The sequence below is a fragment of the Lepidochelys kempii genome, chromosome 1 (assembly GCF_965140265.1).
Source record: "Lepidochelys kempii isolate rLepKem1 chromosome 1, rLepKem1.hap2, whole genome shotgun sequence".
In the NCBI taxonomy this organism is placed as follows: Eukaryota; Metazoa; Chordata; order Testudines; family Cheloniidae; genus Lepidochelys; species Lepidochelys kempii.
The window spans coordinates 136316072-136343978 of NC_133256.1; the positions used below are offsets into that span (position 1 = coordinate 136316072).

At 40.2% G+C, this 27907-nt stretch overlaps 1 protein-coding gene across 4 annotated transcripts in view; it reads right to left on the bottom strand.

The window, feature by feature from the left end:
- Positions 1–26517, bottom strand: part of AP1S2 (adaptor related protein complex 1 subunit sigma 2) — a 40043-nt gene extending 13526 nt beyond the window's left edge. The window contains exons 1-5 of one of the 4 annotated variants that reach the window (XM_073355763.1): positions 26273–26359; positions 21384–21562; positions 15702–15810; positions 14740–14877; positions 2958–3049 (exon numbers count right to left, since the gene is read on the bottom strand). In XM_073355763.1, the coding sequence (XP_073211864.1) occupies positions 3005–3049; positions 14740–14877; positions 15702–15810; positions 21384–21562 (471 nt within the window). In that variant the 5' untranslated portion in view covers positions 26273–26359 and the 3' untranslated portion in view covers positions 2958–3004. Of the gene's footprint in view, positions 1–2957; positions 3050–3575; positions 4660–14739; positions 14878–15701; positions 15811–21383; positions 21563–26272 lie in introns of those variants that run through there. The other 3 variants (XM_073355781.1, XM_073355790.1, XM_073355771.1) reach the window with 3 other exon arrangements.
- Between the last annotated feature and the right edge of the window lie 1390 nt (positions 26518–27907).

Genomic DNA, 27907 nt, shown 5'->3' on the forward strand with positions numbered 1-27907 from the left:
AGATTTCAAGGAAAAATGCACTTGAAGATAAGATTGCAAAATGAATGATTCCCCCCCCCCCCCACACACACACACAATTTGTTTAGGAAATATTAACAGGTTTACAGATCCTAGCCATGTAAATATAAGAAACAAAACAATAATTACAACAGTAAGATTTTGTTTAAAGAGACATTATACAGGAATCCATCAGATCTTAGATCAGTTTAGCAAATAGAGGTTGAGTCACCAGGAAATATTTCATAAGAGACTTCTCTGTACAAAGCTGCAACTGTTCACTTTCTCTGCAGTTCCATTGTTAGGCAATTCAAGCATTATTTTGCAAGGATATAAAAATTTTACACAGGCACACAGTGAAGTAAAACTGTCATTTCCCTAGTCTTCACTTCACCAGCCAAGGAAAGGGTGAGACACACAACAGTAGCGACCCCTCTCCTCCTCTGCTCTCTACTGGGGAAACAGAAGTACCAGCTGAACCTTCATTCAGTGTAATCAGTCTTCAGTGGGTGTCTTTTTCCCCCCCTCAACCTCTCCCACTTCTTCCCTGATCTGGTTGGAACAAAGGTGCTAATCCCTTTAGAATGCAACGCTTCACACCTGCCAGTTAATTGATAAATGGTGTATTCCAAAGGTCAGTAATACTCAGCATCTGCCATACTGTAGCCCCAAACTACCTCTAGGAATTCTCATCCATGCCGGGTACCCAGTATCTAGCCAAGACCCATTTCCTATTTGGCAATGTAACATGGGAAAGGCAGGATGACAGCACAACCCCTAATTCGAGTACCCATGTCCTAATGAATGTCCTTCAAATATAAATTTAGTATGTATCTTCTATATCATTATAAATAACTACCCTCCTATGGCGTGTAGGACTATATAAAGGCCACACTGGAGGTTGTTTTAATAAGATACAGTAAGTGCCAATAATTCTAATGAAGGCTCCATCCTATAGGACAATTAACTGCATGAAAAAAGTGCTGTAAGGCTTTCACATGGAGCTCCACCCAACTAAGTTTCAAAAATATTCCAAACAAACAAATGCATTGTTATGAAAGTTTATTCTCTATTTCCCTTAAACCAGCCTATTAATTTTATTGAATTAATCCAAGTTTTTGTTCTTGTGCCCTAAATCTTCATCCTACACAATTTATCAAGTCCCCTCCCCTCTTCCCACATGCTTTACAACGCTGAACTCCCTCACTTTCCAAAAAAGTAAGAAGACTCCCTTCCTCCAAATCAATTCCAGAGTGAAAGTCATTAATAATGTTAAATCTAGATAAGTAATAACTGAATCTATGAGGGCCACAAGATTTTTACTGTTTAAACACAGATGCCAACAATGGTATTAACGAACATGATTTTGAATGCAATTTCGTGGTCACTGTAGACCAGAACAAACTAAAAGCATTGTAGTTAGCTGACATGAACCTGATTTTTTTCTCCTTGTTTACCCTATTAAAATGCATGCAGCATGTAAATCATAATTGCTGGCAATCACGTTCATGTAGGATAAAACAGTGTAGTGCAATCCAGCCCCTTTGAAGTCAAAACTTTATCCGCACTCTTGGATGCCATCACAGGAGTCATCAAATGAACAGCAAGCAAAATTTTATTTAAAAGGCAAAAAAAGACTCAGATTCATAGACTTTAAGGTCAGAAGGGACCATTATGATCGTCTAGTCTGATCTCCTGCACACGCAGGCCACAGAATCTCACCCACCCCCTCCTATAATAAACCTCTAAGCTATGTCTCAGCTTACTGAAGTCCTCAAATCATGGTTTAAAGACTTCGAGGTGCAGAAAATCCTCCAGCAAGTGACCCGTGCCCCACGCTACAGAGGAAGGCGAAAAACCCCCAGGACCTCTGGCAATCTGCCCCGGAGGAAAATTCCTTCCCAACCCCAACTATAACACATCAGCTAAATCCTGAGCATGTGGGCAAGACTCACCAGCCAGACACCCAGGAAAGAATTCTCTGTAGTGACTAAGATCCCACCCCATCTAACATCCCATCACAGGCCATTGGGCATATTTAAGAAAATTTAACCATTAAAATAATTATGTATCACACACATAAACCAAAATTATGACTCTAATCATAAAAGGCAAACTGAGCATCTGAACTCATTCTTTGCAAAATGTATTTTCTTAAAGATGAAATTTCCTTTCATTACTTGCAAAATTTGTGTACATTTACATTCAACTGGTCTAATGAATTAAGTCAATCTTTATATATCTGAAACTACACTTGAAATAAAACATTCCTAGTTGCATCTGTACACCATAAAAGTTGATACATTACATAAAGGTAGTTAAATATAACTGACCTTGACTAATAGGCTTTCAAAGTGACTCATTTTTCAGGTGTATACTTTCTGAAGACAGTCTTACCTTTTCTTTGTAACACTGCCACAATGTATTCCTCTCTTAGGGGCCTGCACAAAAATATGTTGCAATGCACTATATATGCAAATAAGTTTGTTCTCTCATGCAGCATCACCCAGTATTAGATATACAGTCAATTGAAGCAGCACCCATTCTACACAGGGGCCCATGTCATTTGCCTACCAGAGGTAACAGTGCAATTTCCAGTAAACATATGTTTAAGTGGGTTGCTTACAAGTAAACAAAGCCAAACATCTGTTTAGTAATTCATTTTGGTATACTACTTCTCTAAACTCCATTAACCCACTTAATTACCAACACCAAAACAAAACTCATAAAAAAAAATCACATTTCAAACTGATGCTGTTAGTATAAAAATGAAAATAAAACAGAACACCCAAAGCACTCTCCAAATACCATCATGCAAATGTTGCAGAAGATTAAGCCCATCACCCATAATTTCTCTGTATATCCTTTACTCATCAGGCAAGGAATTCATTACACGTGCAACAGTCTCTGCATAGCACCCATTTAATCCATGCCACCAAAATGGTAAATCTGGTAGTTACCAATTTAGAGGGGGGTCAAAAGGGCTAAGGCCTTAGACTGCTCTTAATCATAAGATATCCTCAGACAAACCTCCCCAGTCTTCATTCTGGCTCTACAAACACAAAATCAAGCAGCAGTGAAAATTTCATAGTTACTACTTTAACAAATTATTTGTAGGTGGCTTTGTCTAGATACACTAAAAAAATATTCTGAACTTCATACAAAAAATAAAATCAGTTACTTATAGCACTAGTATACTTCAGCTGCTATTGATTTTCAAGAAAACAAATAATTTCATTAGATTAACTAAAGTCCACTGCTAGGAAAAATGCAACTAGCAAAGATGAAGAACATCTGTTTGAGGATCCCAATAAGTTGCATTGTAAGAAAAAGCTCACTATGGTTTGATTTTGATAATTTTTTAAACAGAAGCATAAAGTTTAAGGATAGAGGAGTTTTAAACCTTAAAAAAAAGAAGTTTACTGAAAGTTGTTTAGAAACCCACATTAAAAATTAACCCCCACCCAGGAACCAACTGAGCATTTTCTTACAAGAAAGAACTGTAATATCAATTGTTCACTACTTATAACCGTAAGATTTATAAAGTATCAGCAGGAAGCTACAACAATATTTTGTATATATTTAATCCCTGTGGTTGCATTTCACACAGAAAACTGATTTTTTAAACCATTAATACTGCTCTGTAATTGCAGCAAAATTGGTTTTATGCCTGTATAAGGCAAAAGTTACATCATAGGTTCACTTATTAGCTACCATACTCCTCTCTGTTGCAGTTTAGAGCAAGTATTTTAATACAAAATTTACTCAACCCCATTTTTACATCACTTCTCCTCTGGTTACCATTATCAACAACTAAGTTCTGTATGTTAATAATTCATAGCAATTATTTTCAGGTAGCATTACTATATACAAAATGCTAAAAACAGTAGAAGAATTAAGTACAAATGTCAATGGATTATCAAATTTATTTAGATTACTGATTGTAAAAAAAATTTTCTTTCTACGTTCAATCATATAGATTCTCTGGCTTAACATCTAAAAACACTCTGCAATTATTTGTTACGGACCTTAAAATTCAGCACTAGAATTTATATCTTCTTGGTCAAAATTTCTTCTTTTGCGTAGAGATAGACATAACAGAAGCTACTGCTAAAAAGGCACCAACAATGTGCTTGGTACTATACAAGACAGAGAAAGACAGTCCCAACACAAGGAACTTACAGTACAAGACACAGAACAGGACACAATGGGAGGACAGATGTAGTGTTAACTTACTATTTTTTTCCTATTGTTTTGAAGCCTCATGAAACACATCTTTAGCAATAACGTGAACAAAGAGAGGGTGAGAACACTACATGGCAAGCTATTCCATGCAACTGGAAAGCCTCTGTACATATGAAACATTATATATTACTCTCTTCAGCATTGTGTTGATTCAAGGAAAGTATGAAATATACTGAAATGTAGATTATAAAAAAGTCACTAAACAGGAAACACAGGATTTGAGAGACAAGATGTAGTAGCAGCTTTATTGTAAAGCAGGATGTTCTCTATTTGTTCAGAGAACTTATTGTGCACATTGACGGATAACTCCAGTAGGTAAAATCCTCTAAGTAAGTATGATACATCCAATGGCAATGCAAGATTCTTCACATTGCCTTGTCACAGCATGCCTCAAGCCTGTTCTGGAATAGAGCATCTCTAGGGATGAAATGGTAGTTTAGATTGCAGATATACTGATTCCTTGGCATGTCTACAGAGATTGTTGATAATTTCATGATAATAGTTTTGGAACGCGGACGCTCTTCACTAGACCTTGCACCACAGAGGCTACTGAACAGCTATCAGATGGTAAGGACTTCCAATTAGTACTAATGAGTCTGAGAGCCTCTAAATAGGAAGTATCACTGGGATTTCTTGTAGTACTTTGAACACAGCTAGCTGTTCTAGAAAACTAAATCTAGCACTAGAGAGGAAGACATTTTCCAGCTGGCATATGTGACATTAAGAATTTATTTTCTATTTTTATTTTTAAATATATGAAGCTTTTGAGGACACAGCTCTTTTTTATAACGTCCTTCATAAAAAGACATGTAAATTTTGAAGTCCCCTATCCAATTCCATGTGAACAAAATTGAAGGGGCGGGGGAGAGGGGAAGGGGTATTGTTACACAGCTGAACAAATTTTTTGGGAGGCAGAATTGGTGAAATGAGGAGATTTTAAGGTTCTAGGAAACTGCTTGAAAACCTGCAGCAGCATACATTAAGTGAAAATTCTCCACAATCATGTTTCCTAACTAAAAAACTTATTTTCTATTTAGAGAAATTCGCATAGCAGCTTTTCATCTATCTTGGTTCCTATTCCTCCAAAAACAAGAGAAAGTTTGTTGGTTGTTCATAAAAGAAAGCATGGTTAGTGGCATTAAAAGGCTGATAACTTTTATAATATAGAAAATATAAAAATTATAACTTTTATAATATAGATTCCACACTAAACTAGCAACACCAGCTTAGCCTACCACTATTTTAACAAATTGAGAACTTGATCTCTATTTGCAAAAAGAAAAGGAGTACACTTCATCGGACGTTGTAGCTCATGAAAGCTTATGCTCAAATAAATTGGTTAGTCTCCAAGGTGCCACAAGTACTCCTTTTCTTTTTGCGAATACAGACTAACACGGCTGTTACTCTGAAACTTGATCTCTATTGTTCTAAGTAATACTAACCAACAGGGTGATGTTCCAATATTCCTGCAGTTTGCAAATATGCACACTTTTGTAATTTATCTATCACAAATCCAGCTCTACTTCTATGATATGTTTAGGACATTTTAACAGTAGCCTCAAAAACAGTTAATGGAAAGTATATTAGTAAATTTATATACTTTTTTTAAAACGTTTTACACAAATCCAACTACAAGCAGAGTAGTCAAACATCTAGCCAACCATAAAACAAATATAAAAACAGGATCTAAAGATTATAAATCACATTTTATGCTCAGATATAATGCTATGAAGAGTTAAGTAATTATAAAACAGACACATACAAAGAATACATGACAATGTGGCACGGTTTAGAAGTTTTATTAGCATGGCTTTGGGATGACCATATTTCTGCAAGTCATTGCAAACAAGTGCTGATCAATCCTCGATACCACACTACCATGTACCCCATATATGTCATGTTACCAAAGAAATTATCTTAGAACTATTTTATTTATAAATTGCTGTACCACCCAATGACAGCACACAGTATAACTGAATGACAACTAGTTCAACCTACATTACATAAAATTTGACTAAATATGAATTGTTCATAAAAGTTATATCCATTGTTTTAGCAATCTCTTCTTGGCCCATGGGGGACAGAGACTTTAAAATATAAACATTTACTTCCATCATTCCATCAAAAGTAACTAACTGGGCAGGAAAGAATATAATAATTTATATCTATTCAAGTTAGAAGCTTGAAAACAAACATTTAAATAATTGACTTGATTTGGGTTAAGCTGTTGCAGTTTGCTTTGGAATTCAATATTTTGTAACAAGTTACCCAAATCTCAAGAAAAAAGCTGTGCAAACGCTATTTTATTTCACAGTTAGAGCCTACAGAGCCTTCTATCCCAGAGGATTCCAAAGTGGCTCACAGAAAGTAATACACTTCTCCCCCAACCCTAGCACAGAGATACAGCCACATCTTGCACTAAAAGATACAAGAAAGCAAGTGAGACTTCAGGGGAAAGTTAAGTAGGATGAATGTAGCTTCCCAAACTGTGCTTAAGTATTTTATTTACATATAGGCTTTTCTACAACATTTATCACCACAGTATTCGAGCTCCTCACAAACATCAATATATCTTCACAAAAATGTATAATCAGATAGGCACAAAGATTAAACGTCTTGCTCAAGATCACAGGAAATCTATGGCACAGCCACAACAGAACCCAAATCTCATGACCCCAACATGTCACAAAACAGTTCCATAGGTATGAGATCGTCTTTCCTGTATCTGGCCAGGACACTAGGGCTAACATCTCTTTCTTTGTTGGCTATCCCTCAATACTAGGATGATGTCTGCCATGGGGATAAGTCATTGATGAAACTTAAGATGGCTGAGGAGTCCAATTCGTGCTTTACAGGTTTTTCTCACGTATGTGACAGGTGGTTGCTTGGAAAAAGTACAACTGCTGGCCTGGATGCTGTACCCTTTCCTTCCTCCTCTGCTGTTCTCAGTCTCTTGAGCAAGGCGATTCTCTTCAAAACGGGATGAGGCTTGACATATGATATGCCATCACTACAGCTCTTCCTAATTCATGGGATCAATGCCTCCCTTCTTAAGATATACTTTCAGGATGTCTTTGCAGCATTTCTTCTGTCCTCCACGGGTCCTCTTACCATGACTAAGTGAGAAAAGAGGAACTGCTATGGAAGATGAGCATCAGCCATCCATACACAATGACAAGCCTGGTGAAGTTGATGTTTCATAATCTTTGCCTCAACACTGGTGATGTTAGCTGCAGAGAGAATGTTGGCATTGGTGCAATGGTCTTCCTATCCGATACAGAGAATCTACCTAAAGCAGCACTGTTGGTACCACTCCAGAAGCTTAATATGTCACCCATGTCTCACTCCCTGAAGAAGAGTGGGGATTACTACTGCATTGTAGACTGGGATCTTAGTTTCCAATAAAGATACAACGGAGCAACTTTCCAAAAGATACGCTGGCGCAACGGATCCCATGTTCAATCTCCACATCAAGACTGGCTGTCTAGGTGAGGTGACTACCAACATAAGGGAAATGCTCAACATTTTCCAGGAGTTCACCACCAATGACAATTTGTGGGAGAACAGGAGCAGCTTGTTCTGCGGCAGGATGGAGGAGCACCTTAGTCTTCCTAATGTTGAGAGAAAGTCCCAAGCTATGATAAGCATGTGAGAAGAGATCTAGGGCAGATTGCAAGCCAATGTGCGTGACGATAGCACAGTCATCAGCATACTGAAGGTCAGTAATAACAGTCCTGGTGACTTTAGTTTTAGAATGAAGACGTCACAGATTGAAGAGCTGGCCATCCATGTGATATTCAATCCCAATTCCAGAAGAAATGCAGTCACAAAGAAGAATCAAGATTATGGCAAGAAAGATGGAAAAAAGGGTTGGGGCAATAACACAGCCCTGCTGTGGCTGGCTGGCACCTCTACTGTTGCTTAATATGCCTTAGCATCTCCTACAAGTACGGCTGATCGGAATGAGATGTGAAATAATTCCTGAAGACTACACCTCCAAAATGCAGAGCTTCACTCCCCTTCACCCTCCTGACATGTTGGGACACTGGTTCAGTATTACATTTAGGGGAAGACTGCTGTCTACTTAAATCAACACCACCACTTCCTACATCTCCCTGGGAGTTTAATGTCTCCCAATCAATATATAGGTTTCCATTGTTGCCCTATCTTCGGACACTTCATTAACTGAATGCCTCCCACTGACACACACAGTATTGCTTTCCCACCAGGGTTCCTACAATATAGCTTAATTTATAAAATACAAATAAAATGTTCAGTGTAAAAAAATCCTTGCATGAAATAAAGCATATGTATAAGTTTCTAAAGGATTGAGGTCTAAAGGTATGATGGTGAGATGTGTCCCATATACAACTCCCACTGATGTCAGTGGGAGTTATGTATGAAGAACACATTTCCCAATAATACTGTCATGATATGCAAGCTTGCATTAATTAGTCAAGACTCTGCTATTCTCATTAATTCTTTTGCTTTTGTGGAATATGGGCAATAGCAGAAGCACCAAATCTGACAACAGTCAAGACAACAGTATTTTATTGCTTTATACTTTAAGATTATATTCATAACTATAAGGGCTAGAAACATTTTTAAATGAAAGATCAGATTCTGCAGAAACTGAATGTGAAATCACCACATTCACACAGAAAGTGCTCCACTCACCAGTGGCTGAGTTTTTCAGCCTCTGTTTACTTGAATACAGTAAAACTATCTTAAGCAATCACTCAAGGGGGACAAACAAAAGCAGCTACTTACAGAGGTGATCTTCTAATAGAGATGGTGAAAAATTATGTTCCCACCCGCTTGTAGAGATCCCTTATACAGGTTAAAATGTTCGGGGATTTTTATTTTTAAAAATTGCTATTGCTAGCATTATTTATATGCACAACGGTTATATACACTGGACCCTCGCTAGAACATGGGATTTGGGATCCATGTGCAGTACCGTGTTAATGCAGGGACCGCGTTACAGCGGGAACCACATTAAAATGAATTCCAATTAAAGTAATTAAATTTGGGATCCGTGTCCACGACCCCCTTATATGCGAATTCGCACTATATAGACGCACATTCTAGAGAGGGTCTGGTGTACTACTGAAGGCATATTACAGCCTTTAGAACCATACACAATCCTACAGTCTACATGTAGTTGCTCTTTCCAGTCGATAAGTTCTTCCTCTGATGGAAAATTCTCACGGCAATTCCAAAATAGCCTCCACTTCCATACACAAGTTGCTTATCTCAGTGGAGAAGCAGGTTTTTAATACCAAAAAAAAAAGTATACACCTTCAAAAAAGTAGATAGAGGAATAACAGATTGAAAATACACTTATTCTTCCTCATATACAAGGACAAGAGGTCACTAACTGAAATTAGGATGCAAGATATTTTTAAAAGATTAAACAAATACAGCTAATTGTTAATTTTCATGAAGCACATCCTTTAGTAGTATTTAGTAAAGGATTAGACAATTATATGAATAATAGGGAAACAAAAAGTAAACAATTTTGATTTACCAACAGACCTTCTGGCCAAACTGTTGGAACTTCCAATGAAAACAAACACCAATATTTACAATGAAATATCCAACCTGTTCTTCTGAAGACCCATGGAGGAATAAATAACCTCCAGTGATAATATGTGGGTTGAACAAGATTTGGGAAATTCTAGTGAAAAAAATTCACCTACAAAAAAAGATTACAAAACTATTTTGAAATGTGGTTACTAGAAAAAAATTCACCAGCTGGCAAGCCTTTAACGGTTATGTTCGTTGTTTAGTAAACACTGATGGTAATGGTTTTGTTTAAGGAGATTAATTCTTTACGTATTATTAAATATATATATATATATATATATATTATATAAAAATAGTATCTGTAACTTGTATTGGGACAATTATGTAGGTTTGCACAGTGTTAGTCGGAGACAGTATCTCATACTAATGACCACCATTGAATTATTGAATGACAATTCCTATATTCCTATGTGAAAAATGGATACTTTATTATTGTTCTGTACTATACTCAGAGATACGAGGTGGGTGAGGCAATATCTTTTATTGGATCAACTTCTGTTGGTGGGAGACAAGCTTTCCAGCTTCACAGAGCTCTTCTTCAGGTCTGGAAAAGGTAACTAGAGTATACAAGGTGGGACAGATTGTTAAGAATAAAGGGTTAACACATGTTGCAAGAAACTTCTTAAAATGAAATAGGCAATTAACCTTTTTCAAACCTGAAAGAGGTCTGTGCAGCTCTAAAGTCTGTCTCTTCCACCAACAGAAGTTGGTCCAATAAAAGATGTAAACTTACCAACTTTGTTTCTCAAATCCTGGGATCACCATGCTACAATATCAATGCAAACTATATCGTTTGTGTTATTTATTTGTTACAGTGTCAAGTATTATTAAAAACAATTAGCAGTTTTAACTGGAATTGTTAACAATGATGAAATTGGCCACATGACCTTTACTCATCCACAAAAATATGATGCATAAGGAAAAGTAAAATTACTTTTCAGCTGTTCAATAGGAGATACATAAATGAGCACAAACGCAATAGCATTTTATGCTTAGGGAAGAAAAAAGTCACTACAGGCAAAGAGTTGAGCTATGACCTCAAAAGCAAAATGTCATCTTTTAACAAAGGTATGCCTCAGTAACGGTTTTGAGTTACTAAATAGACTGGTAACTGCAATAAAACAGGATTATCAAATAAGGCCCTGATTCAGCAAAGCACTTAAACACTTCCTTAACATAAAGTGAACCACAACGCTTAAGTGCTCTGCTAAACCAGGATTTACTTAAGATTGTGCTTAAATGCTTTGCTGAATTGATGTTTACATCAGGAAACAACAAAGACAAAATATAAAATGAAAAAAGCAATATCCACACAGAAGAAAAAATTGCATACAGAGATTAGAAATTGCTTCTGGAATACTGTACTAATGTCAATGCCAACCTGAGAAAAGAAGAATAGAGGGAAGTGGCATGGAGAACTGGCTTTGTAAATATAATTACAATGCAACGTGGTTAATATCACATAGAGACCTGAAAAATTTTATTTCACAGCTCCATAATATGACAAAAAATGTATTCTTCTCAAATGGAAATGCATGTGCCCCCCTACACCTCCACAAACAGAACATCAAACTATTGTCAGGGTTGCAGCTCTTTTAAAGATGAGGGCGAGCTGTGTTTCACTGATAACTTTAGTGGACAGCACCAGATACAAAAACATTCAATGTGTTGTCAGTGGGAAGAGAGCTAAGAAGAAAACTAAAGAAAAATGAGCATCAACTACACATGAAACCATAGCATGTAAGTCTCCAAAATCAGTACATTAGTGAGATGAGCGCTAACAGAAATGAGGACTGCTCTATTCTAGGAAATTACATCAGTATAACTACGTCGCTCTTGGGTGTGAAAAATCCACACTGCTGAGCAATGCACTTAAACCGACCTATCCCCCAGTGTATACAGCAATAGGTCGATGGGAGAATTCTCCCATCAACTTTGCTACTGCCTCTCAGGGAGGTGGAGTAACTACGCTGATGAGAGAAGCCCTCCTGTCTTCACTGAAGCACTACAGAGGCACAGTTGCAGTATTTTAAGTGTAGACAAGCCCTGAGTGTTTGTAAGTGACTATAACAGTACTGAAAGTGCATGATACTCTAAAAGGTGCTGTACAGTATAAAGCATCTCCAGGAAAACTGCTGGGGGAATACAAACGGACAAGCCTATGGGGCCAATTCACCCTTCAAACAACTCTTGCCTGTGCAAGTTTTCCTTTTAATATTACTCACAACAGCCATTGCTTCCTCCCACTTAAGAGCTGTAAAATGATGTTCCTTTGTGTGATAAACATTTCTGAACAGCTAGTCATCAAAATGCATTAGAAACATTAACTAGTTAATGATACATACATAAAATTTATTACATTTACTGTATTAAAAATACAGTACTTAATTTTTTTTTAAATGACTGTTGAGTAGCAATCCATTTAGGGCTCAAAGAAAATCTTTATCTTTGACATATATTGTGCATATAAGGAGTGGATCTGGTGAGAAAAAAGCAGTGATGTTTGAAAAAACTTGGGATTGGTAGAACTGAAGAATGTATTCTATTCTTGTGGACTTTTTCTGAACTATTCAGAGAAACAGAAATTCACTGAAATAAAAAGATTCTCCAATGGTGACACATGAATTCAACTTTTCAGTATTCTTCATTGTCACACTCTGGACTCACTTTGCATCAACTAGCATGAAAGGAAAGATCCTACACTAAAATATGTAATTTTGTGCTAAACCTCTTTAACATCCTGAAGTCCTTCAACTGAACTCCCACTGAAGTAAAAAAGCAGCCATATAAAGAGTGCCATTTCACATTTAATTGACATCATTAATCTATCAAACAGTGACAAAAATCTCAATTAAATTTCCACCACCACAATGTAAAATAAACTTCAAAAGCAGCAAGAATACAGATTTTTGTTACTTATTGGTTACAATCAGGAAAATAGTTAACCCAGAGACCATAAAAGTAATCAGAAGGCGGGGGGGGGGCTGAGGGGGGGATGACTACTTTCAAAGAAGCGAAGTCCAAATTTAAAAAGAAAATGGAGGGAAGGAGAAAATTTCCCATTGTAAAAAAATTTAAAAGGGAGGCTTTTTTTTATTTTGCATTATTTATTTTAGTGTCAAACTAATCTAGGGGTAGTAGAATGAAATTAAAAATAAAATTTAGGCAGAATATCAGGAATTATTTCTGACAGTAGGATACAATAAAACAACCTCCCAAAGGAAGTCTCATTGCTTGTAATTTTTAAAACTAGACTGGACAAAATGCTGCAAGACATTGTAGGGAACAATTATGCATTTGCAGGGAGACTGATTATTTCCTAGGTCACTTCCCGTTTGTAACTTCTGCAATTCTTTGATTCTAGGAAAGCAGATGCTTTAGATGAAAAACCCCATGGAACATTTTCTCTATGTCATAACAACAGATGGCATTAGTAGAGTACCAAACAGCTAAAATTTCAGCAGGCCTGTAATATCCACCACAATAAAGGAGTGACGAGAGGAAGGTTTCAGAGCATCCTTTGAAAGGAGGAATAATTACGCTTCCCAAACCAAAAAAGGATACGTCACACAGAGGTGCTAATAAACTATCTACAAATATGAGACCTAGCTGATATGTCATCCTCTTACTTTCACCTCAAGTAATAGGATTACAAAATGCAACTGAACTATGAGAGTGGAGAATAAAGGATGGGATGATTTTTCAATCCTATAATTTAGCAAAAATATGTTCATGGGGCAATATCAAACATGGTAGAAGGAGAACCTCAGAACTATGGAATGCTCACATGACAGAAACAGATCTCTCACGAGACAAAATAATAACTCATTAAAATGTTCACAGGACAAAGCTCGAATACTATTTTGCATTTATATAGCATCTTTTACCAGTGACCTCTAAACATTTTACAAGCCTTCAACTTTAACATGCATGTGAGATGGACAAGTTGTACATCCCTGTCACCAACTGGTGCACGGAGAAGTTAAGTGACTTTCCCAAGGTCTTACTAGGTATCATTGGCAGGGTCTGAACTGCCAGTTCAATGTTCTAACCTTGAGACCACAGTTAGTAAATAATAAAATACAAAGGGGCTGTTATAGACAAGAGGGTTTTTTTAAATTTACTTTATTACTACGGATTTTGCAGTACAATTTTTAAAAATTGTTTTCCAAATTCTGCGTCTGAGATCTGAGTTCATACTTTAACAGTTCTCCGAAGTCAGAAATGAACAGTGGAAATATTTTTATTTCAATAACTGAATAACAGGTGAAGTTTTGAATGCCTTTTCTACATCGTTCTATATATTTCTATGACTACTGACGAACTACTATTCTAACTTTATAATGCATTTCTATTTTAAAATAAATTAACTACAACATTAAGACATAATGCCTTTAGAATAGTTAATATTAACTATACCTGAAAGAGGCTCAAAGAAGAGAGTCTAGCTTCTGGATTTGAGCAATGAAACAGTAAAGAAGCACACATGCATCAGGTATGACAAAAAACTAGTGATAATTATCAAGATGATTAAAGTGCAACAAAGATAAATCTAAGGAAGAGAGATTAAAAAGAGCAAAATCTATAAATATTAGGTATATGCATGAAAAGAGCAGCTTGCAATTCTAGCAAAACATACAACACAGAGACAATCTCTAAATAAATCTAAAGCTTTAAAAAGAAGCTTTACATGTGTGTGTACTGAATACAAGGTGAAAAGAATAAACAAGCTGAAAGATAACACTGTGATAGTACATATACTACACAAACATAAAAACTAACAGGAGATTACATGCTAAGCATGCTAAAAAGTGCTTTCTATCATGTTAGAAAAGTGAGAGCCTTCATTAGACATTAGCCAGAGCACAGCAGGCTGGTGCTTAGGCAGGAGAAGTACCATTTGCTTACCTCCTGTAACAGATCTGCCTGCTCAATGGCTTTAAGAACGTTTTTCTTGGAGGTCTCCTGAACTTCCCCTCCCAACAGGAACTCATCCAGAATAAAATAAGCCTTTTCAAAATTGAAGATGATATCAAGTTCACACACCTGAAAAGCACAATAAGTGTTGTGATGGGGGGAGGGTAGCACTGCCTTATTAAAGTTGCCTGACACTTCCTATTACTAGATTCTTCTTTCACTTGGTCACAACTTTGCCAAACTAACTGTTTGGGCTGAAAATTTCGATTTCAGGCATTTTCCTGAGGCTGAATTTTTTGTGGAGAATTTCAGCCAAAATGGTTATGCCACTTCTGAGAATGAGGCTAGTGAGAAATATATCTTGCCCATGTTAAAAAATTCTGGTGACCATTTCTCTGACAAGCTCTGGTCCCCCCAAGCTTTGGAGCAGGGACTTGAAATTTGGCAGGAGGGAGGCCTTTGTGTCAGGGATGAGCCTTTCACTGTCCCCATGAGAATCCACCCAAACTGCGATTTGGCCCAAGCACCTGAAAAACCACAGTTCGCGTCTGCTAGTAGAGAACTGCTCGAATTTCATAGCTAACTATGGTTCTATCTGCACTGAGTATGCTCTAGCCTGCGGCTGCAGAGGGCTGCACAGAACTCTTCCTGAAATTACAGCTGAAGGAAAGTAGACTGGGGACGGAGCCTGGGGGGAGAGAGGAACAGGACACACAACCACCTCCTCACTTGACAAGGGTGTTGTGAAGATAGGTTAGTTACCAGGTTGGTTTGGCAGAACAAGTGATGTAAGATTTACCATATATATCAGATATCCATGTCCAGCAGCAAACATATCATTTTTAAAAATACTTTTTGTCCACTAAGCAAGATGATGATGCACTTACTATATTAACAAAAACACAATGAAATTCTGTAAAAAACTGAAACCACAATCAGAGTCACTAACTTACACTGCCAAAATACTTGTCAAGTAGTTCCACATAACGATGAATTATTTCCAGGGTTATCAGTTCGTTGTCCTGATCTTCAATAGCACAGCAGAAATAAAGGCTTGCATATCTGCAACAACAAAATTATCTTTATGTTATTATAAAAACACCACCCCCGTGTCAGTTAAATTTGTGCTCCTGAAAGGTGAGATTGTTCTCAGTCCTGGAAACTAAGATCTGTGTATCCTCAGAAGTAACAGATTAGAAGCAGCAGCACTGCAAGCTTGCCCACATAGTATGACTGCTGTTCCTTAAAAAGAACTGGGAGGGACCACCTCCCTGGATCAAATAATGTTTCAATTTCTATGGCCTTTTTAACCATTGACTTCTCTCATGTCAAACTGAACTTGTTAGAAAATTTAAAATGCTTTTTCAATTTTTTTTTTTTTTACCTTTTTTGTCAAACCCGATTTAACAGAAATAAAAACAGTAACTCCAGAGGATTTTTTAATGCAGTACAAAACCAATTATGTTTTTTATACACAGTTGTTGGGTAAATCATTTTCTACTGGCTTAGTTTTTAAAAGAGTACAGAAAGCATCCAAAAGATAAGATTTGAAAATCTAAATTAGAAATAAAACATTAAATAAAACATTATGAAAACATCAGTCTGGAAAGACAAAAATATCTGTGTATTTTTTAGCACAACAGTTTGAAGCTTACTATAAATTACTAGCACTCAAAGCAAATCTGTCTGAATACTTCTATTCTGTTACTCAAGGCACATGACTTTCTCCACATTCATTTTAATGTCAGCTGATTATTGCTATGTTCAGCTAAATTGTTTTCCTTCCAATGCTTAAGGATAATTTGAATCTCATGACAATAGCAGACCTTTATTTCAAGTTAAATGAGTAATAAGCTCTTAAAAGGACTGGCCTTAAACATGATTAAACAAGCAATTTGACCGGTTTCAGACAAAACAGCTTTTGTGTCACTTTAAAAAAAAAAAGAACTCCCACTCCATAACACTTGGTCATAATACAGTGTTCACAACTAAATACAGATTTGGAAACTACACCCAACCCTTTCAGACAGGGCTTTGGAGCTGTACTCTGGCTCCGCTCCAGCTCCAGGCAAAAACCTGCAGCTCCACTCCTCCGGAGCTGCTCCAGCTCCAGGCTCCACTCCAAAGCCCTGCTTTCAGAGTCCGTTTTAATACATAAAATTACTTTTCAACAATACAAAAGAGGATATCACCTGGACCTTTCTTCTTAGAAGATTGTTTGTCCTTCATAACCCTATTTAAAAACAAATTTAAGGTTGGAAACCCTGTCTATGTAGTATTTTCAACTAAGTTAAAGCAAGTGTTAACTAGAATGCATTTTCAAGTTCCACAGCATACAGTTTGAAGGGGGAAATTTAAATATACGTAAGTACAAAAGCTTCTAAGTTGCAACCCCCAACACAAATTGGGGGCAAAGGTACGTATAATGATATGCTGGCAGGGAAGAGAGCATTGTCCATCAAAACATTCAGCAATAATCAAATAATTGAAACAGCAGCAAGCCTGACCTCTTGAAGAAACTCACTCCCATATCCAGGCTATGAACACCAAGCACCTACACCAGATACAACCAGAATTGCAAGGGCCACATCTATAATCTTCTGAAGGAGTAAATAAAGGCACATGCCCCCATCAGGCCCCAATGCTTGAAGGCAGTCATATTGGTTCTCCTAGCTTGGACCTCAAAATATTCAAAACAAGCCCTGAGACAGGCAAGCTAAATCTCTTGGAAAGTCTAGAGTGGGCCCTCTGGAGATGAGAATGTGCAAGAGTTTATTTGTGTTTTTTCTCATGGACATATGAAAATATATTTTCATATTTTCCCTCTTAGAACACTTCATTAAGAGGAGGTCTTGCCAATACTAACCATGATGAAGGGCTACCGCCTTGGTCAAAGCATTTCAACTTTTTTGATTTGTGTACATTTAATACTTTAGGTGATGTATATATGGCACAAGCTGTAATGGGGCGGACAAACTTTTGGGCCTGAGGGCCACATCGGGTTTCCAAAATTGTATGGAGAGCTGGTTAGGGGAGGCTGTGCCTCCCCAAACAGACAGGCTTGACCCGGCCCCCACCTCTTATCCAACCCCCCACACTTCTCACGCCCCGACGGCTTCCCTGGGACTCCTGCTCCATCCAACCCTCCTGTTCCCTGTCCCTGACGGCCCCCCCGAGACTCCTGCCCCATCCACCACCCCTTGCTCCCTGTCCCCTGACCACCCCCGGACCTCCCACCCCTGACTGTCTCCTGCCACCCTATCCAACCCCCCCTGCTCCCCGCCCCCTTACCGTGCTGCCCGGAGCACTGGTGGCTGGCGGCACTGCCACCACCACGCCCCCCAGAGCACCAGGTCAGGCTGCGGCTCTGCAACTGCGCTGCCTGGCTGCCAGGAGCACTGCACCAGCGGCGCGCTGAGGCTGCGGGGAGGGAGAACAGCAGAGGAGGAGCCGGGGACTAGCCTCCCGGGCCAGGAGCTCAGGGGCCAGGGAAGAAGGTCCTGTGGGCTAAATGTGGCCCGCGGGCCCTAGTTTGCCCACCTCTGAGCTATAAGCTTACCAAATTTGTATTTGAGTTTGTATTGATCTCACAACAAAGGGATGTTAATGAGGCCCTTGGACTTCTTTTTTTAAAGCATCGATGATCACTTCAAGTGTGAAATTTCCTAGAAAATTCTCTGTAACAGAGTGGATAACAAGTGGCTTTAAAAAAAAAGTCAATTTTTTCATTTAAAACTAAACTTATTTGAAATTATGACAACCCTGTTAAGGTTAAACTTACTTTAACCTATTAAAATCACTTATATCAAATAAAAAAATTAAGCAGTGTATGTTTACTGCCAAAGTTTTAAAGAAAGTCAAACCACTGAATATGTCGTTGGCTACACACCTGGAACCAGATTTTGTTGAAATAGTAAATCAGCTTTTGACAGCAGTAGCCTCTTCTGCAGATGCAGAGAGAATAATTTCTTCATTTCAGGTTATTTAACTAGTTTAAGTTCAATGACTAGTTAATTCAAAGTTAAAAAGCATTCGAAAGTTGAAAAGTAGTAAAGCTTGTTTTCTCTTCCAATCTATGAATAAAAACTAAATGCAAGAGGATGAGATCTGCTAGTTCTAAAATCCTGAAGGACACAGTGACCAGAAACAACTAGTTCAATTCACTAACTGCAAGTAACACTTTGTTTAATAAATCAGTTAGTTTTAAGCGGGTTTTGATTTTTTTTTTTGTTATGTATCCAGCATATTTAAGGTAGCTTTAGTTTACTAATTAAAAACTTTAAAATTTTGTTTGCATTTTAATTGCATTTGAGTTCCTATCCAAAGAGCTCAAAACAAACCACAAGTAAAAAAATTAATCTTGCAAATAAGAAATGCGTTATTCACCATTTACTAACATAATACAAAATGAAAAAATTAAGCATCTGAATAAATGTAAAGTAAGCTATAACTGCTTAAATAAATGTGTATAGATATAGCGTTTCCTCCTAAGTTTGCAAAAAGCAGCACCAAATTTAGCATAAAGGCTGTATTCAGTTGCAAATTAACATGTTTTAAGTATTATCAATCAGTAAAACCACCTCCCTTTAGGAGTACAAAGGCAAAACAATTAAAATTGATTGCTTAAAATTTGCTTTGATTTAAATAAACCTACTACCTTGCTCTGTAATATCTGAAATTCTAACAATTGGGTAGTTCTAGAAGAAATAAGATTTAAGCATGCATTTCAGCAATTAAGATTATGAAATAAGAAAAACTAAAAAATGTTAAATGTTTTGTGTTTTTTAACAAATCATGGTTTTTACCCAATGTGAGTCAAACTGTCCCCAAACTATGGGACAGAAGAAAGCAGACCTTGGTAGAGGACTGGCTCAGGATTCTCTGTAGCGTCCTCAACCTTGCAACCAAAATGGAGCACCTCTTGCTAAGGAGGATTGTGTCCCCTGCCAAGGTTTGTCATTTTCTGGTTCTCTTTTGGCTTCCTGGATCCCAATAAGACAAAGACTACCGGAACGCCCTGAATATGAAGGATTGTTTCCTCTGAAGGCTGCACTTGGACTGTTGGGCCACTAGATCCTGCTCCTATTGCTTCTGGGTTTCATCATTATCTTTGGAAGAATGCACTTTCTCCAAGCCCAAAGGCACTTATACCTATCAGACTAAGTGGTTTTTATTTATCACTACTTAAATCCAGTCCTCTCGGTGGTGTTCCCTCAGCTACCCATGACTACCCAAACTTGAAGAAAAACAAGGAAATAAAACAAAGGAAAAATTAAATTACTTTCCCTGACATCAACTAACTTGCAATTTTTTTTAATAAGTTCCTCAACTTGACCACACCAGTTCGTGGAGAGAGTGAAACAAGTGATTACAGTGGATGTTGCATGCCTTTGGTCAGTAGGTTATAGGACTCAAAGGATGCATGCGTACCCCCTCATCAAGTACTGCCTACAAAGGTTTCATGGCCAAGTAGCGAGGCATGAGAGGTATAGACACATGTATATATATGCTTCAGGTTATATCCTCTTTCATACTGAGGCCCTGATCCTGCAAACAAGCATACCTTAACTCACCTGATTAGATTGACATTAATCAATGGCAGTACTGATATGAATAAAGTTATTTACACCTCTTAAGCATAGGCATTATCGTGGCCTAAGTGTCTAATTCTTTCTTGAATCCAGTTATACTATTTGACACAATGCCTCAACATTATTAAAGTTATCTACATAACAATTTCAGTTCCAGTTTTGGGGTGGAGGAAACTATCTTCTCACCAATGGAAAGAAGGCGAGAACTGTAGGGCAAGATATTTTATTTACAATCCAAGAGAGAATTACAGGAAATGCTAAAAAATATAAACCTCTGAAAGTGCCCCGATTCCCTACTTAAATACTAAAAATGAAAGGATGGAACTCCTTTTATAAAATTAGCTTTTAGTAGGATTCATTTATTTCCTTCATCTCATTGGAATGTCAATTACAATAATTTGTGGAGAAAAGCAATTTCACAGCTGTTTTGTATTACATGCAAAAGGTCAGCAGAATGAAAACATTCCAGCTGCACAACTTTAGCATTTTGCAAGTAAACAGGTACAAAGGGAGATTTCTGACTAAAAATTAGACAGTACTTTCACCCATAGAAAACTGATCTTGATTTCTCAAATTGAAAAAATACTGTTTTGTACCGACAGCAAAAATCTTTTCTTATTCATATATCTGGTGCCTGAGACCAAATTATATTTGTAACCAATTTATAGTTACCCTCTGCTTGAGGTAAACATGTTTATAGAATTTAGTCATTCTAAACAGCCCTAGAATCATACATTGTTTTTCATATTTGTATTCATCCTTTTACTTAGACAGCTGAACACAGAACCGGAAAGAATCACTTTTTCTTAAGTTTAAGAAAATCTAATCTCTGTTCTTCAACACAGTTCTAAACACGAGTGGCTCTTTACATATAAATGCTTCCTACTAGGTTATCAAACTAGATTTAAGAAAAAAAAGCTCAAAACCAGCCTGTTTTCATCATCAGTAAGGGAGAAAACATTTCACATTCATTATTTTCTTTGCTATTCATTACATTTTTTTTTTTTATGTCTAGTAATTACAAGCTTAGTGAGGCAGAACCACCTTTTGTAAACAATCTTCAGGTCTCTCCACTCCAGGAAGCTGCACATTTTCGGTTTACGAGCCAGCACTGTCTGAACAAGTTCCCTTGTGATTTTCTTCTTCTCTTTGTCAGACAACGGGACATACCACTTCTGAAGTCTCAGCTTCCCCTGACGACTAAAAAGCAACATAAACTGCATCTGTCGAATTAACAAATAAAACTGTAATGACTCTGTCCTTCAACTGTATCAAATGCAAACATTTTAAAATTAGTTTTGTTTTATTAGTTGAAATATGTTTTAAAGTAGGAAAAGAAATTACAAGTGTCAATGACAGCCATTCAAAAGCTAGTATACTCTACAAGATACTTTTAAAGGTGTATGGTTTCAGAGGAACAGCCGTGTTAGTCTGTATTCGCAAAAAGAAAAGGAGTACTTGTGGCACCTTAGAGACTAACCAATTTATTTGAGCATGAGCTTTCGTGAGCTACAGCTCACTTCATCAGATGTTTACCGTGGAAACTGCAGCAGACTTTATATACACACAGAAATCATGAAACAATACCTCCTCCCACCCCACTGTCCTGCTGGTAATAGCTTATCTAAAGTGATCAACAGGTGGGCCATTTCCAGCACAAATCCAGGTTTTCTCACCCTCCACATCGTACATCGTACCAAAAGGACTGAAGGTCAAAAATCCATTACAATCTACATACCACACAGACTATGCTGACAGCTTGTGCCTCACGCTCTCAAAGAAACTGCGGAATCACCTGATCAAGATCCTCTACAGCAAACAGGGAAAGATTAAGAATGAGCTCTCAAAAATGGATACTCTCATAAAGAACCAACCTTCCACACAAACTTCCTCGTGGCTGGATTTTACTAAAACTAGACAAGCCATTTACAACGCACACTTTGCTTCTCTACAAAAGAAAAAAGACACTAAACTTTCTAAACTACTACATGCTACAAGGGGCCACAGCAATGGTTCCCTCACCCCACCTAGCAATATTGTTAACCTATCCAACTATACTCTCAGCCCAGCAGAAGCAGCTGTTCTATCTCGGGGCCTCTCCTTCTGCCCCTCCACCCCCACGAACATGATACAGTTCTGTGGTGACCTAGAATCCTATTTTCGACGTCTCCGTCTCAAGGAATATTTCCAAAATACCTCTGAACAACATACTAATCCACAGAGGTCTCCCTGCCAACACTACAGAAAGAGGGATTCTAGATGGACTCCTCCTGAAGGTCGAAACAGCAGACTGGACTTCTACATAGAGTGCTTCCGCCGACGTGCACGGGCTGAAATTGTGGAAAAGCAGCATCACTTGCCCCATAACCTCAGCCATGCGGAACGCAATGCCATCCACAGCCTCAGAAACAACTCTGACATCATAATCAAAAAGGCTGACAAAGGAGGTGCTGTTGTCATCATGAATAGGTCGGAATATGAACAAGAGGCTGCTCGGCAGCTCTCCAACACGAGTTTCTACAAGCCATTACCCTATGATCCCACTGAGAGTTACCAAAAGCAACTACAGCATTTGCTCAAGAAACTTCCTGAAAAAGCACAAGATCAAATCCGCACAGACACACCCCTGGAACCCCGACCTGGGATATTCTATCTACTACCCAAGATCCATAAACCTGGAAATCCTGGGCGCCCCATCATCTCAGGCATTGGCACCCTGACAGCAGGATTGTCTGGCTATGTAGACTCCCTCCTCAGGCCCTACGCTACCAGCACTCCCAGCTACCTTCGAGACACCACTGACTTCCTGAGGAAACTTCAATCCATCGGTGATCTTCCTGATAACACCATCCTGGCTACTATGGATGTAGAAGCCCTCTACACCAACATTCCACACAAAGATGGACTACAAGCCGTCAAGAACACTATCCCCGATAATGTCACAGCTAACCTGGTGGCTGAACTTTGTGACTTTGTCCTTACCCATAACTATTTCACATTTGGGGACAATGTATACCTTCAGATCAGCGGCACTGCTATGGGTACCCGCATGGCCCCACAGTATGCCAACATTTTTATGGCTGATTTAGAACAACGCTTCCTCAGCTCTCGTCCCCTAAAGCCCCTACTCTACTTGCGCTATATTGATGACATCTTCATCATCTGGACCCATGGAAAAGAAGCCCTTGAGGAATTCCACCATGATTTCAACAATTTCCATCCCACCACCAACCTCAGCCTGGTCCAGTCCACACAAGAGATCCACTTCCTGGACACTACAGTGCTAATAAACAATGGCCACATAAACACCACCCTATACCGTAAACCTACTGACCGCTATTCCTACCTGCATGCCTCCAGCTTTCACCCTGACCACACCACACGATCCATCGTCTACAGCCAAGCTCTGCGATACAACCGCATTTGCTCCAACCCCTCAGACAGAGACAAACACCTACAAGATCTCTGTCAAGCTTTCTTACAACTACAATACCCACCTGCAGAAGTAAAGAAACAGATTGATAGAGCCAGAAGAGTTCCCAGAAGTTACCTACTACAGGACAGGCCTAACAAAGAAAATAACAGAACGCCACTAGCCGTCACCTTCAGCCCCCAACTAAAACCCCTCCAACGCATTATTAAGGATCTACAACCTATCCTAAAGGATGACCCAACACTCTCACAAGTCTCGGGAGACAGGCCAGTCCTTGCCTACAGACAGCCCCGCAACCTGAAGCAAATACTCACCAACAACCACATACACAACAGAACCACTAACCCAGGAACTTATCCTTGCAACAAAGCCCGTTGCCAATTGTGCCCACATATCTATTCAGGGGACACCATCACAGGGCCTAATAACATCAGCCACACTATCAGAGGCTCGTTCACCTGCACATCCACCAATGTGATCTATGCCATCATGTGCCAGCAATGCCCCTCTGCCATGTACATTGGTCAAACTGGACAGTCTCTACGTAAAAGAATAAATGGACACAAATCAGATGTCAAGAATTATAACATTCATAAACCAGTCGGAGAACACTTCAATCTCTCTGGTCACGCAATCACAGACATGAAGGTCGCTATCTTAAAACAAAAAAACTTCAAATCCAGACTCCAGCGAGAAACTGCTGAATTGGAATTCATTTGCAAATTGGATACTATTAATTTAGGCTTAAATAGAGACTGGGAGTGGCTAAGTCATTATGCAAGGTAGCCTGTTTCCTCTTGTTTTTTCCTACCCCCCCTCCCCGATGCTCTGGTTTAACTTGGATTTAAACCTGGAGAATGGTCAGTTTAGATGAGCTATTACCAGCAGGAGAGTGAGTTTGTGTGTGTATGGGGGCGGGGGGATGTGAGAAAACCTTGATCTATGCAGGAAATAGCCCGACTTGATTATGTTAAGAGTTGTCACTTTGGATGGGCTAGCACCAGCAGGAGAGTGAATTTGTGTGGGGGGGGTGGAGGGTGAGAAAACCTGGATTTGTGCTGGAAATGGCCCACCTGTTGATCACTTTAGATAAGCTATTACCAGCAGGACAGTGGGGTGGGAGGAGGTATTGTTTCATGATTTCTGTGTGTATATAAAGTCTGCTGCAGTTTCCACGGTAAACATCTGATGAAGTGAGCTGTAGCTCACGAAAGCTCATGCTCAAATAAATTGGTTAGTCTCTAAGGTGCCACAAGTACTCCTTTTCTTTTTTTAAAGGTGTAACCACTCTTTTACTAAGGCATGTTCTACACTAGAAAAAATGAAGCACTGCTGATAACAGATGTCCACAACGAGTTAAACAGAGGGCTGCACAAGATTAATGTGTGGACAAAGAAACAGCGTTCGGGAACTTCAGAAACAGAGGTTACCACCACCAGATGCTGAACGCATTAGTCTAAGCTTGCAGATAAACCATGTTCAGCGCTAGTACACTCGCACCTTTTGCTGATACTCCTTGTCCTCAACATAGCTGTTCCACTGTCGACAAATTAAGAAACTGCACCCTCATCTCCTTAATGTCAAAACCCATGATTTCTGATACCAAATTCACTGCCAACTGGATTACAGATATTGCTTTAAGAATACTTTTTTCGCCAATGTTAATTTATTCCAGAGTACGTCAAAGCACTTTAAAGACGCTGATCAAGTTTCCTAACTCCCTGGGAGGTGGCAAGCCTTTTCCCCCATTTCACAGATGGGGAAACGGGAACAAAGACGAAGAGGTTGGCCAAGGGGCTGCTGTCCCTCCCCTGGGGATAGTACGACTGTGTCTGAGGAAGCACTTGTTTTAAGCACGGTTTCCTGCACACTTGGAGGGGGGCCTCAAATGCCCATTGAAATGGGAAGAGCAAGCGGGAGCACCAGCGACGCCCCATTTGCCTTTCAGGCGGGTCTGCTGCGCGAAGGGTCCCCCCCCCCCCTCCCCCGCGGGTCGGCCTCTCCCCACGCAGGGCTCCGGCAGCCGCCCGCCTCGCTAGCGCGCCCCACGAGCGGCGGCAGGGAAACCAACCCGAGGCCGGGCAGCGCCAGCCGCGGAGCCGCCCGGGGGCAGGGCTGGCATCCCAGCCCGGAGCCGGGCACAGAGGGGGGCCCGCGGCAGGCAGGCGAGTCCGGTCCCCGGGGGGCAGAGCAGCAGTTTAACCGTCGCGCACACCCGGGGGGAGGGGGGGAGGCGTGAGGAAGGGGACGGTGCGCACGGCGCAGTCCCGGGTGTCCCCCACCCCCGGGGTCCCGTTATGTCACGGCGGCCACACGCGCTAAGCAGGCGGGCGGGGGCAGGGCAGGGCAGGGCTGGGCTGGGCTCCGCGCCCCCCCCCCCCAGTTTTGCGCAGCGGAGGGAGCGGCGCGGAGCCCCGGTATGGGCCGGGGCGAGAGGGTCTGTGCCCCGGAGACTCTCCCCGCGCACCCCCCTCCTCCGGCCGGACTGGGAGCCGCTTACCGTGCCCGCAGGAGGAGGCGGCGGCAGCAGCAGCAGCAGCTGGGGCGGGGGGGGGAGCCGCCGGGAGGCTCCGGCTCGAGCTCTTGGCACGCGCGCAGCTGGGCGAGAAACAAGCGCCCCAGGGCCCGAGCCGGGGGGGAGGAGCCGGGCGCGGCGAGCGGCTCCAAGAGGGAGGGGCAGGAGCGAGAGGAGGCGCCGCTTTTCTTCCAACAAAACTTTATTAGCTCGGCGAACACAGGCGCCGCAGGGGCTGCGCGCACCCGGCGAGGGGCGGCACGGTTGAAGCTGTCAATCAGCGAGCCGGGCATATAGGCAGCTCGGGAGGTAGCCTCGCAGTAGCCAATCAGCGAGCCAGGCACCCTGGCCAAGGGGGGGAGGGAATGAAAGGAGCCAATCAGCACGACAGAACCACAATAGGGGAGAAGTACGGATTACGGCAGCCAACGAGAAAATCAAACACACATAGCGTTTGTTTTTTTTACAGTAGCCAATCACCGAGGGAGACACAGATCGGAAAATGGCCTCAGTCAATCAGCAGCCTGGAGATAAACCCCTCTAATCCACCCACAAAGCCGGAAGTGGCTGAGAGCGAGAGGCGCTCATTACGCATGCGCCCGCGGTAGCGTTCCCTAGTGTAATCTAGACACATACGTCCCATGGGTGTTCCCTAAAAGCTCGGGCACGCTCGGCGGGGGGGGGGGGGGGTCGGCCAGGCCTCCGAGGGGGACCAGAGTCAACGGCCGTGGGGCAGGAAGTGAGGCACGTGCTTCCTCTGCCCCAGGCCAGGGGCTTTTCCGCGGCTGTATCCGGGTGGCGAAGGGCAGTCGGTGGTTCCCACTGGTCCCCCCCCCCCCTCCCCCGGGGGCGGGCGCAGTCACTGAAGAGGCGTTATGGTTATTACCACCCTCGTGGTACAAGGTTTAGTTGTAGAGAACAAAGACTTCCTTGCTGAGCAGTCTTGAGTGTAACGCCTTGCACTTTTCATTAACGTGCACACACTAGTGTCAATGCCACATTAAAGTTTGCGAGATCATCTACTCATACAGTCAGAAATTCCCAAGAGTTACAGTTGTCCCTGCAACTCTATACCATCCGTGCTGTGCATCTTGTGTATTTTATAGCGCAAGTGCCTCCATTTCAGTCTCCTTCCTGAGTCACAGCACGCCCTTCTCCTTTGTATCCCTCCCTAAAATGCACTTTCCCCATGTGTTTTATCCCTAGTTTTTTTTCCCTCCAGAAATATTAACTAAATTCCTTGAAATGAATTTTCTTGAATATAATATATTCCACTGAAACCATTTGGGTACTGGTGGTTTTTTTAAAAAAAAATGCATAGCTACACTGAGTCTGCAAAACTGGAAATACATTGTGTCCATGTACAAAACTGCTGAATTTAGACATGCATAATTTTAAACTTACTCAACAAATTTTCTTAAAAGTCACCTTCTTTTTGAGTGTCAATGAGCTTCACAAAGTAATCCCAAGGTCCTCTGGTCAGCTGTTTGAATTACGTCAGAGTGCAAAATTTCTGATTAGAGTATATGGAAGAAGTGTTTTTTCCATATTCACATAGCTCAAACAGGTCAAATTATTTTTCTCACCCGCCTTTTTATGCATCTTTGGGCTGAGAGCCTA